The 13,416-nt window shown below is 45.1% G+C and overlaps 1 protein-coding gene across 3 annotated transcripts in view; it reads left to right on the top strand.

Annotated features, from left to right (window-relative positions):
* The window catches only part of LOC120921091 (NACHT, LRR and PYD domains-containing protein 3-like), a 123,218-nt gene that overhangs the window by 36,329 nt on the left and 73,473 nt on the right, over positions 1 to 13,416 (top strand). For all 3 annotated transcript variants that reach the window (XM_040333736.1, XM_040333735.1, XM_040333734.1), the window contains exon 5: positions 3,716 to 5,426. In XM_040333736.1, coding sequence (XP_040189670.1) covers positions 3,716 to 5,426 — 1,711 coding nt within the window. The remainder of the gene's footprint in view (positions 1 to 3,715; positions 5,427 to 13,416) is intronic.

Below are 13,416 nucleotides of genomic sequence, written 5' to 3'. Positions count from 1 at the left end.
TTTATTACTAGAAATCACAGTAATATATATATATATATATATATATATATATATATATATATGAGAGAGAGAGAGAGAGAGAGAGAGAGAGAGAGAGAGAGAGATTATTTATATATATATATATATATATATATATATACACACACACTGTTCTACAGTGGTTACTGGGCTGCTTTCAAACTGATCAGCAGGTGCAGAGCAGTGCAGTATAGACTTCTGTTATAACCTGGGAGTTTGGTGCACTTTCTGAAAGTGCACCACATCTGCAGAATATAATAGAAGTATATGGCAAAGTGCAGCTAACCGTCAGTAAAGCCAAAGGTGCAGTGTGGTGCAGGTAAACCTCAGTGCATCAGTGTAAGAGCAGCCTTATGCCCCTTTTACATGGTCAGTCTGACCCAATAGGACCTTTCATTCACCTCTAAGGATTGGCAGATGTCTGTTTACATCCGACTAGTCTTTTTTTTTAGTGGATCGGATTGGAAGTAGAGTGGGCTCTATAGAGTAGAGTGGGCTGTGTCCGTGTTCATGGGCATGGACCTGCCATCTGCCCGCTCTGCTCATTGTGGCCCACGACCGGTTACCAAGTCGCTTAAGTGGCCCTCGCTTTTCAAAAGGTTGGCCACCCCTGGTCTATGTAGACAGATTATACTGGACTGGGGTCTGTCTTCTGTTACCAGGTTCAGAATTCTTGGACACTAAATTGTATTCCATTTTATTCCACGTCCTGAAGCTCATTAACGTGAAATGGATCTATATAATGTGCTCTCACCAACGGACAACTGTATTTCCCTTTCAAAACTGCAGCCTGCCAACTTCAGATGTCAAAATGCCTTTGTGAAATACTGTTCGTTTTGCACTCCTTTGACCCATTTTCAGCAGAGAGTGGGCTGAAGTCCAGGCACCGCGTCATCCCGACCACGGAGTCTGGATCTGTCAGGTGCCTGGACTGACACCAGTCTCAGCCTCTCAGTGAGCCGATTAGAGCCTGAGATACCACTGCCCGCCCCTCCACAGCCCAGAGCTCCAGTGAGCGTGGAGGAGCAGAGCAGATTGACAGTCACCATCTCTCTGTTCGGGGAGATATGAGAACCAAGCCATCAGCAGTGTTTGATCGCTCGGTTCTCAGTCGGGGGACCGATGCTGCATCGACCAAGGTAAGTATGACACTGAAAAAAAAATCCCATACTTCTCTTTTAACCACTTAACATCCGCCCGCCGTCAAATGACGGTGGGCGGAATGCTCCATTGTTCTGACAGGACGTCATATGACGTCCTGTCTTTTAAAGCCTCTAGGGCGCGCGCGCCGCCAGCAGCACGCGCGCGCACCCGTCGCGTCACTGGGAACACAGTGCGCGTGCCCGGCGGCCGCGATGGCCGCCGGGCACCCACGATTGCCCAGTAACTGTGCAGGGACGTGGAGCTCCGTGTGTAAACACAGAGCTCCACGTCCTGTCAGGGAGAGATGAGACCGATCTGTGTCTCTTGTACATAGGGACACAGATCGGTCACCTCCCCCAGTCACCCCCCTCCCCCCACAGTTAGAACACACCCAGAATACACATTTAACCCCTTCCCCGCCCCCCCTAGTGGTTAACCCCTTCCCTGCCACTCACATTTATACAGTAATCAATGCATATTTATAGCACTGTTCACTGTATAAATGTGAATGGTCCCAAAAATGTGTCAAAAGTGTCCGATGTGTCCGCTATAATGTCGCAGTCCCGAAAAAAACGCAGATCCCCGCCATTACTAGTAAAAAAAAAAAAAAAAAAATCATTATGTCCCCTATTTTGTAGGCAATATAACTTTTGCGCAAACCAGGTTATTGCGATTTTTTTTTTTTACCAAAAATATGTAGAAGAATACGTATCGGCTTAAACTGAAAAAAAATATATATTTTTTTTTAAAAAAATGGGATATTTATTATAGCAAAAAGTAAAAAATATTGTGTTTTTTTTTCAAAATTGACGCTCTTTTTTTGTTTATAGCCCAAAAAATAAAAACCGCACAGGCGATCAAATACCACCAAAAGAAAGCTCTATTTGTGGGGAAAAAAAGAACGTCAATTTTGTTTGGGTGCCACGTCGCATGACCGCGCAATTGTCAGTTAAAGCGACGCAGTGCTGGAAGCTAAAATCTCATCAGAAAGGGGGTGTAGGTGCACAGTAGGCAAGTGGTTAAGATTTAAACATGTTCTACAGACACAGATTTAGTCGTTGAGATATATAACATCTTCATAAAAACGAGTTTCATAAACAAACAAGAATAAGTACAACTTGAAAACATAAATAAAATATGTAAATTCTATTGGCTGTAATGCCATTGCGCATATTACCTTAACCACTTCAGCCCCGGATAAATCGGTTGCTCAATGACCAGGCCAATTTTTTTAGCGATACGGCACTGCGTCGCTTTAACTGACAATTGCGCGGTCGTGCGACTTTGGACCCAAACAAAATCTTTTTTTTCCCACAACTAGAGCTTTCTTTTGGTGGTATTTGATGACCTCTGTGGTTTTTATTTTTTGCGCTATAAACAAAAAAGAGTGACAATATTTTGTCCGTTTTGCTGTAATAATTAGCCCCAATTTTTTTTTAAAACAAATGTTTTCCTTAGTTTAGGCCGATATGTATTCTTTTACATATTTTTGATAATAAAAATCGCAAAAAGTGTTTGGGAGGTTTCTATCTGGTTCTGCTGTTGGGTGAGAGGGCAGTTGCCCATCATTCACAATTCACACCTGGTCATCTTGCTTGGACACTGTGTGCAGACACCTTGCTCTTGGAAACACTTGGTTGCATTACATAAGACATTGTACATAGACATCCAAATTCTGAACTACCCTAAGGATATCACGAGCCAGTTTAAGCTGACGTGTCTACTGTCACATCACTGTGCCATACTTTGGATATAACTTAATGAGCTCCAGCTGCCGGTGAAGACTGCTGCCTACTTGCACTCTGGACATTGCTGTTGCTACTGTTAAAGGGGCCCCTATCCTATTCCTATTCTATCTGGTCTCTCATTGGGATTTAAGGTTTAAATAGGCCGGCCTGGGATTCCCTTATAGCATGGTATCATATTACATCAACTAGTGGATTATTGGCAATCACTTGCCATTCTTTAGCTGGTACTTCACTGTGTGTGTGTATATATATATATATATATATATATATATACATACAGTATATATATATATATATATATATATATCTCTTACATTTGTGTTATTGAACTGTAATTAAGTTGTCTTTTGGGATATTTCTCACCTGAGTGTTATCCATAGCTCAGTTGATCAATAAACTTGAATATATATTTGACTTGTGTTGGAGTGTCATTTAAAGATGCCTGCAATAAGATGTCTGAACCTAGAGTGCCAGGTGGGTTGGAATATTCACAGGGTCAGGGCGGTGCAGATGAACAGGTAAATATAAGCAGCCCTCAAGAGGGAAACGCTACATCAGAAAAGGCTGTGTGTTATCTGTCATCTGCCAAGAGTTATTTAGGATACAAGTGTATCAGGTATATGTCTCTACTTGCAATGTCTTTAACAGCATACAATGTAGAAAAGTGTGTATATTGCAGAGTTCTATGGATGAAAATGTAGTAATGATAAAACTATGTTAATATTATGAACACTACAGATGAAAATAATATCAACATTCTCCTCATATGTTTTAACCTGATTCATAAAATATTTCCATGTCCCCAGATATTCAGGAGAAGCACAAACAACATCTGATGGAGAAGACTGAGACTCTAGTGGAGCATAGCCCCCCAGGAACTACCCTGGAACCACAAAGTTTCCTCATCAATGAGCGTTATGTGAACCTGATTGTAATATCCACTGCTCAGTTCAGGCATCATCCACAGAATGAGCTAATACAGACTGGGGTAAAACATGAGGAATGCTTGAAGGAAACACAAACTGGACTGGAACGTATTTCCCCCAACAGGCTCTTCCGATGCAACCACCAGTCACATTGTGTACCACATGCAGTATTGGTGAGCGGAGTGCCAGGAATAGGGAAGACCACACTGATGCAGAAGTTTGTCTATGACTGGGTAACAGGAAAACACTACCAGAGATTTGCCTTTGTCTTCTTCTTCAGATTTCGGGACCTTAATAGACTGGAAGAGGTCAGCTTGGAGGAGATAATTCTTCATCAATATCCATATCTGGAGGGTCAGATTGGAGATATTTTACAAGATCCAGAGAGTCTTCTGTTCATATTTGATGGAGTAGATGAAAGTATTCACCCAATGGATTTCAGATCAAGTAAACTGTCCAATCCAAAACAGAGATCACGTTTTGGTGAGATTGTGGTCAGTTTGGTGAGGCAGAGTCTTCTTAAGGGTTGCTCTGTACTGATAACCAGCCGTCCAACCAGACTGGCATCAGTTGGTACCAGTGTTTTCCAGAGAATAGCTGAGATCATGGGATTTCTCCATGAAGACAGACTGATCTTCTTTAAAAAATTCTTTGGAAATGAGGAATTGTCAGAGAAGGCTTTTCATTATGTGCAGGAGAATGACATGCTGTACACTTTCTGTTATATCCCATCTTACTGTTGGATCATCTGTACAGTGTTATCAATGTGCTTCAGATCCCAACCAACAATCACTGATCAGCTGATGACATCACTACCCAAAACAGTGACACAACTCTTTGTGACTTTTGTCTCCAACATTCTGACCAATCACAACCAAAATAAAGATGGTGGTCACACTGACCGGGAGCTGCTGACATCTATTGGATGGATGGCAGAATATGGAGTCATGAATCACATGATTGTATTTGATGAGCGTCATCTGGAGTCATTCAATGTTAGAAATGATAAGCATCTCCTTTCATCTTTCATGATGGAATCTGGTCAGCCTCCTGATGTGGATTACACCTTCTTACATCTCACTCTTCAGGAGTTTTTTGCTGCTTTAGTCCATTTTATTGACTATAATCCTGATAGATTACAGGAAATACTTGATGAGGCTGAATCTTACAAAGACGGCCGTGCTGAAATATTCCTCCGTTTCCTCTGCGGTCTCTCCGACTCTTCTACTAGATCCATGTTAAAGTGTCATGTGGGAGAATTGTCTACACGGGCTTCCAGACATGTCATCACCTGGATCCGGAAGAAAATACCAGAACAAAGATCTGACAAATCCATCAGAGGCAACAGGGAGCTTCTTAATGCATTCTACTATCTCTATGAGAGCAGAAATAAGGCTCTGGTGTCACAATGTATTGAATCTAACAAAGTTGACATTTATAATGTCCCCCTCAGCCCTCTGGACTGCTCTATGCTGTCTTTTATCCTCCAATCCTGCAGAGAGACAGAAGAAGTAAATCTAAATTCATGTAATATTCAGAATGAAGGATTGAGGAAACTTATACCGGCTCTACACACCATCAAGAGTTTGAGGTAAATATTAAATCTGATGAATCATATTGCTGTAATAAATTGATATTTCTACATCACGGGTCACAGAGCAGCCATAATAATTACTATGTGAGTTATGCGCCACCTATAGGTGAATAGACACTAGCAGATTTTTCACCAGTGTCTGTAAGGCGATGGTTACTGATGTGATACATGTGCTCTTGGAGCATACTTGGAGGTTCTATACAGAATCACGGACTTCAATCGGATCCATTCTAAAAAGCTCTCAGCCAAAATAGATGGTACCCGAGCCTCATTGGATAGAAGAAGAAGAGTCCTTAAGGCGCTGGACCCTGCGTATTGGAACCCTGTACAATGTTTGTTCTAACCAAGGTGTATTCCTGCAGGGTGCTATACAGGTCCAGGGGGGTGGCCCCCAGATTAAGGTCCTTTCTCCAATCGGGAAGGGAAGTGAGATTGGCCTTAAGTACCGCTAAGGGTCAGATTCGTCCCTATTCATTTTTTTTCTAAGAGACTGTTGTTTCTCACTTCTTCATACAGGGTGTAACGCAGACAGCCCCACCTGTCAGGCCACCCTTGTGTCCTTGGGACTTGAATTTGCTCTTGACTGTCCTTGCAGAGGCCACCTTTTGAACCAATTTGAGAAACTCTGTTAGTCCTTTGACTCGGAAGGTGGCGTCTTTGGTTGCTATCCCTTCAGCAAGTGGAGTGTCAGAACTGGCGGCTCTTCATGCAAGGAGCCGTTCTTGGTCTTTCATCATGATAAGGTGATGTTGCGTCCTCATCCATCTTTATTGCCAAGAGTGGTTTCTAGTTTTCACTTGAATCAGGACAGTGTCTTGCCTTTCGTTTCTAACCCTCAGATGGCAGGAGTAAGATCGCTGCATACCCTGGAGGTAGTTCAGGCAGTAAGAATTTACTTGAATTATTGGCGCAGGTCAGGAATCCTGGTTTGTGCTGCCAACAGAGCCCAGGAAGGGCAGAAGGCATCCACTATTTTTTTAATCCACCAGTTAATTATTCAAGCCTATGGCTTGAAAGGGCAAGGTCCAAACCCCTTTTTGGTGAGAGTGCTCACTACCAGGTGTGTGGGGGCATCTTGGGCCATTCACCATCAGGTGTCTGTGGCTCAGGTTTTTAAGGGCACTTATACCCCCTTCCTGACAAGGCCAATTTCCAGATTTCAGCGCTTTCACCCTTTGAATGAAAATTGCGTGGTCATGCAACACTATACCCAAATACAATTTTTATCATTTTCTGGTACAATGATTTTTATTAGCATATAAAGAACAAATATAAAATTCCCACGCAGGGGATATGAACACCAGACACAATGCAGAATTTGCATTAATACAGAGAAAAAGATGTGTCATAAAGTACAGATTATTAACGAACCATGATCCCCAGACCCAGGTTGGGGACCAATGCCCAAGCCACAAAACTGAGGGGCTAAGGTAAGCAAAGGGGGCAGACGTGTCTGCCAAAAGTGGGGTAACCAAAACTAAAAGGAAAAAAATTGATAAGTAAAAAGGGGGGAATTGTTAATTAAAGCAGGAGGCTAAAAGAGGGAAAGAAAAACAAAGTGGCAGACAGGAAGTCCAGAGAGGAAAAGTGGAGTAATAAGAGACAGAGGAGCATAGGAGAGGAGCAGAGGAAAGGGAGAGGAGTTCTCCCAGGCTGGGGGTTAAAGAGGACTAGTTCAGGAGGACTAAGCTGGTTGGGCGCAGGATTGGAAAGGCGTAAGACCACCACGGAGTCCACACGTAAAAGTTATTTAGCATGAGTATCATTGAGGATACTTGACATTTTTTTGTGGATCACGAGGGTCATCAAGGTGCTCTTCACTTCTACGAAACAGCCAATTTTTGCTGATTGAAAACGCGGCCTGGGATCGGACAACGGAGCAATGGTAGTTTGGCGTCCTTGTGGATGGGTACGTGAAAAAGGTGAACAGAAGCCTGTAAACCCTTGACTGGAATCCAACCAAGTGGGGACAGGACCACCAAATATGGATTTTGTCTCCTCGTTGACCACATCTATGAAAGTATCTATCACTTTGGGATGGATTAGACTTGGCGATGCAAGCTGGGACTCAATACCATCAAAGGAGGACCTTGTAGGCTGCCTCTAGCATAGCTGTTTTGAAGGAGCACTTTGCTATGCTAGGTAAGGCCAATCTGTAAGGTCAATTGGGGATAGGCTTTGCTCCTACTTGAGCACATAGGAGAGGGAAGCAGAGGTGCTGCTAGAGTTGAGGGAGGAATATCGTAGAAATGGTGCCAGAGGCACTTGGGGAGTATGTTCAAAGGTGGTTTTCTGGTATGGGCAAGTGACATGGTGATAAAAGGAGGTTATCCAATGCGGCAGCTGAATATAGAAAAAGAATTTGACCAAAGGAGCTTTGTGGGTCTTTTGGATCGAGGACCAGGAAAAGAAGATGCGTGATCCGAGAAAATGTCGGACCTGCGACAACCCATGGGTAGGTCAACATGAGAAAACGTGTGGTTGTTCTAAGCCAGGAGGAAACATAGAGTTGTTCAGGAGAGGGAGCAGTGGGAGAAACGGCAACATGAGTTTGCAGGAATACCATACCAAGTCCCGCAGTTTTCATTAGGGGGCTAACAGAGGGGGGGAAGTAGTTTAGGAGGGAGACACAAAAGGGCGGAAATGGGGACTAGCATGCAGTTTGGGACCTCTAAGAGGACCCAAAGAGGGATATTAGACAAGGCGTGGAGCATAGTAAGTTGAGAGATTTGTGCCTTTGATAGTATTTAGCAATGTTTCAAATGTCCAGTCAACCTCAGAGTCTATGGACATACAGTTGTATTCAAAATTATTCAACCCCCACTGAAATTGATTGTTTTGGCCAGTCTTACATTGATTTTGATCATTCAGTCATCCTGCTTACAATTAAATCAAAGAGGCACGTGTAGGTCAGACAAATATAACATAACATTTATAATGAAATAACCACAAATGTCTTTTCTGTGCTCACATCATTATCAGTTTTATTCAACCCCCAAGTGACATTCAATCTTAGTACTTAGTACAACATCCTTTTACAGTTATAACAGCTTTAAAACGTGAAGCATAGCTTGACACAAGTGTCTTGCAGCGATCTACGGGTATCTTCGCCCATTCGTCATGGGCAAAAGCCTCCAGTTCAGTCACATTCTTAGGCTTGCGCACTGCAACTGCTTTCTTTAAGTCCCACCAGAGGTTCTCAATCGGATTTTAGTCTGGTGACTGCGATGGCCACTCCAAAATGTTTCAGCCTTTAATCTGCAACCATGCTCTAGTGGACTTGGAGGTATGCTTGGGATCATTGTCCTGTTGAAAGGTCCAACGTCTCCCAAGCCTCAGGTTTGTGACGGACTGCATCACATTGTTATCCACTATCTCCTGGTACTGAAGAGAATTAATGGTACCTTGCACACGCTGAAGCTTCCCTGTATCTGCAGAAGCAAAACAGCCCCAAAGCATGATTGACCCCCCGCCATGCTTCACAGTAGGCAAGGTGTTCTTTTCATCATAGGCCTTGTTCTTCCTCCTCCAAACATAGCGTTGATCCATGGGCCCAAACAGTTTCATCAGTCTACAGAACACAATCCCAAAACTTCTGTGGTTTGTCCACATGACTTTTGGCATACTGCAGTCGACTCTTCTTATTCTTTGGAGACAGCAAGGGGGTGCGCCTGGGAGTTCTGTCATGGAGGCCTTCATTACGCAGTGTGCGCCGTATTGTCTGAGCAGAAACTTCAGTACCCACATCTGACAAATCTTTTCTCAGTTCCTCAGCAGTCACACGGGGACTTTTCTCCACTCTACGCTTCAGGTAGCGCACAGCAGTCGAAGTCAGCATCTTCTTTCTGCCACGACCAGGTAGCGTTTCAACAGTGCCCTTTGCCTTCAATTTGCGAATGATGCTTCCTATGGTGTCTCTTGGTATGTTTAACATCTTTGCAATCTTCTTATAGCCATTGCCCTTCCTGTGAAGAGTAATCACCTCTTCTCTTGTCTTCCTGGACCATTCTCTTGACTTCACCATGTTTGTAACCACACCAGTAAATGTCTAAAAGGAGCTGAGTATCACAGTCATTTTAAAGCTGCCTAATTAATGCTTATTAGGCTTTATTGCTGCTCCCTGACATCCACAGGTGTTTTCAATACCTGATTGAATACACTTCAATGAACCTCTGTTCTTCAGAGTGGTACTCTTTAAGGGGTTGAATAATTGTGTAAATGAAGTATTCACAAAAGAAACATTTACTACTGTATTACAAAACCGATTGATGTTATTTTAGTTGCATATGGTTCTTTAAGAAGTCCTTGTAGGATTTCATTCTGAATACAATTACAAATGTACACTAAATTCCCTAAAACCCTTTACAGCATTGGGGGGTTGAATAATTTTGAACACAACTGTACTGTATAGAATGGAGCGGGAGACCCTGGGACGCTTGTGGGTCCAAATGAAAGAGAGGAGTCTGTTCTGGAGAAGACACAAGTAGAATGCTGGGACTTGAACAGGCAGGGTGTCATGAAGATCCTGCCAGAAACAGGCGACTTTCATTTTGCGGTTCCCGATCGCGGCTGCGACTATTCCAGCCATCCGCCTGCACCTGATCCTTGGCCTGTTCTGACTACCCTTCTGTCTGCACCTCTGTACCTCGCTGTCCGCCCCGATATCTGACCCGGCTTGTCTGACCTTCTGTGCTGCTCCAGTCTGCTGTACGATTCCAGTTTGTCCTAGTTCCAGTTCAGCTGAACGATTCCAGTTTGTCCTAGTTCCAGTGCAGTTGCTGAGCTGATCCGGTCTGCTAAGCTGATCCAGTCTATTGGACCTATCCTCTCTGCTGAGCTGATCCTGTCTGGTGTGGGTTTCCAGTCTGCTAAGCTGATCCAGTCTATTGGACCTATCCTGTCTGCTGAGCTGATTCAGTCTGCTAAGCTGATCCAGTCTATTGGACCTATCCTCTCTGCTGAGCTGATCCTGTCTGGTGTGGGTTTCCAGTCTGCTAAGCTGATCCAGTCTATTGGACCTATCCTGTCTGCTGAGCTGATTCGGTCTGCTAAGCTGATCCAGTCTATTGGACCTATCCTCTCTGCTGAGCTGATCCTGTCTGGTGTGGGTTTCCAGTCTGCTAAGCTGATCCAGTCTATTGGACCTATCCTGTCTGCTGAGCTGATCCAGTTCCGGTATTCCAGTTCCTGCAAGGAAGCTTCTACTAGACTGACCCACTACCTCTTCCTGTTGATCCTGCCAGGCACCCGTGCCCCTCCTTACTCCTGTGCCTTCTGTTATCCTATCAGGGGGCCACGAGTGGGAGCTGTAAGGGAGGCCGACCTCTGCAATTCGGGCTCATCACCATCAGGTACGTGACAGTAGCAGACAGCTATGTGTGAGCCCGAGCAGAGAGTCTCCCCTATGGAAGAACTGTATCAGCACCTGGCTGGTTTAACTGAAGCAGTTAAGAATCTTCAGCACGGCTACACCCAGCTAGAAGAACGGGTGCTGGTTCTGTCCAACCCCACTGGAGCCCAGGGATCTTCCCACGCATCCACCTCTTCTGCTGGGACAGGATCGACACCAACTGTGGTGATGCTTCCTCCGGAACCCAGGGTCCCCAAACCTGAAAAGTTCTCTGGAAATCGAAGTAGCGTCAGGGCTTTTCGTAATTCCTGTGAGCTGTATTTCGCCCTTCAGCCACGAACCTTCTCTCTGGAAGTCACCAAAGTGGGCTTTGTGATCTCCTTACTTACTGGAGAACCCCAAACCTGGGCCCACCGCCTCCTAGAACGAAAGGATGAGTCCGTGACCAACCTTACCACCTTCTTTGACACTATGGCACAGCTTCACAAAGACCCCCAGCTTTCAGCAACAGCAGAAGCTGCTTTACGTACCCTTCAGCAGGGTCGCAGGGCAGGACTATGTTGCTGAGTTTAGGCGGTGGAGCGCAGATACAGACTGGAACAACGCTGCTCTTCGTTACCAGTTCCGCATGGGACTATCAGATCCTCTGAAAGATGAACTGGCTTGGGGTTGGGGTTCCACAGACTTTGAATGCGCTGATCGATTTAGCCATACAAATCCATCGACGCCTAAGAGAGCGAAGGGCTGAGAGAGCTACGGGGTTTTCTTGTCCAACCTGGATGCTTCCCAAGGCCCCAAGTCATCTACACCCAGTACCCATTGCATCTCTAGCCCCTACAGCTGACACACCTGAGCCCATGCAGCTGGGCGTCCTTCGTCCTTCCCTTACTCCTGAAGAGCGTCAACGACATTGTGTAAATAATCTGTGTCTGTACTGCGGTGGACCCGGCCACTATGTCAGGAACTGTCCTCTAAAGCTCCGTAAGTGTCTCTCCATGTCTCCTAGCCATACAGACTTTATTACCCAGCCTGCATCTCACCTTGCCCTTTCTGTGTCATTCCAGCTTCCAGGAAAGACTCTGCTAACACCTGCCATTATTGACTCCGGGGCCTGTAGCTGTTTCATGGACTCATCTTTTGCTGCTAAACACCAAATTCCTCTCCTTCCCAAGACCCATGGACTTTCTGTTCATTTGGCTGACGGGTCTGCTATCAAATCAGGCCCTGTAGTTCTAGAGACTGCTTCGATACATGCCGTTATCTCCAGTTCCCACCATGAACTTTTACGTATGGACATAATCTCCTCCCCAATATTTCCTGTAATCCTTGGCATGCCCTGGCTACAAGTCCACAACCCTGCCATCAACTGGGCCACAGGGGAGGTTACCTTTTCTTCACCATACTGCCAGCAGTTCTGTGGGCCCCCAGATCCTCATGGGCTATCTACCTTACTATGCCTGGAATATGAAGCCGAAATATGCCAGTCTATTCCCGAAGCCTACCATGATTTTCTGGACGTATTCAGTAAACAAAGGGCAGAGGCTCTACCACCCCATCGAGCCTACGACTGTCCTATTGAGCTGCTTCCTGGGGCCGAAATCCCTTTTGGTAGGATTTTCCCCTTGACAGAGGTAGAACAAGGGGCATTGAAGGAATACATAGATGAAAACCTAAAGGAGGGGTTTATTCGCCCGTCCACATCTCCAGCAGGTGCAGGCATCTTCTTTGTCGAGAAAAAAGACCATACCCTTCGACCTTGTGTCAGCTACAGGGAATTAAACAAAATCACTGTAAAGAACCGTTATCCTCTTCCCCTGGTGCCAGAGTTATTCCAGAGGCTGGGGGCCGCCACGGTTTTCACCAAACTTGACGTCCGTGGCGCCTATAATCTAGTCCGCATCAGGGATGGGGACGAGTGGAAGACGGCCTTCCGTTCTCGATTCGGGCACTTTGAGTACTTGGTGATGCCCTTCGGATTGTGCAATGCACCTGCTACTTTTCAGTATTTTATCAACGATGTCCTCCGAGACTTTTTGGACTTATTTGTTATCGTCTACCTGGATGATATTCTAATCTTTTCTTCTTCCCTTGAATTCCACCGCAGGCATGTCAGAAGCGTACTGGGCCGTCTTCGTCAACATGGTTTATATGCGAAAGCTGAAAAGTGCGAATTTGAACAGGAAAGTATACAATTTCTGGGGTTAATCATCTCCAGTGAAGGCATCAAGATGGACCCCCAGAAGATTTCTCCTGGACTGGCCAGTCCCAGCAGACAAAAAGGGAATCCAACGTTTCGTTGGTTTCGACAACTTCTACCGCAAGTTTATCAAAGGCTTCTCGGCCATCATTGCACCAATCACCCAATTGACCAAACAGGGAACCCGCTTCCATTGGTCCCCTGAGGCCCAAGGAGCCTTTGAGGCCCTTAAGGAACTCTTTACCTCTGCTCCTGTTTTGGGACACCCAGATTCCTCTCTACCATTTGTTCTTGAGGTAGACGCGTCTGAAATTGCCGTAGGAGCAATACTTTCCCAAAGACAAGGAACCAAGGCCCAACTTCATCCAGTAGCCTTTTTCTCACATAAACTCTCAACAGCAGAGAAGAACTATGATGTAGGGGATCGGGAATTATTGGCA

Source organism: Rana temporaria, chromosome 13, assembly GCF_905171775.1.
Source record: "Rana temporaria chromosome 13, aRanTem1.1, whole genome shotgun sequence".
Classification (NCBI taxonomy): Eukaryota; Metazoa; Chordata; class Amphibia; order Anura; family Ranidae; genus Rana; species Rana temporaria.
Note: the sequence above shows the minus strand (reverse complement) of the source record. Positions and strands in the feature narration are given on the sequence as shown.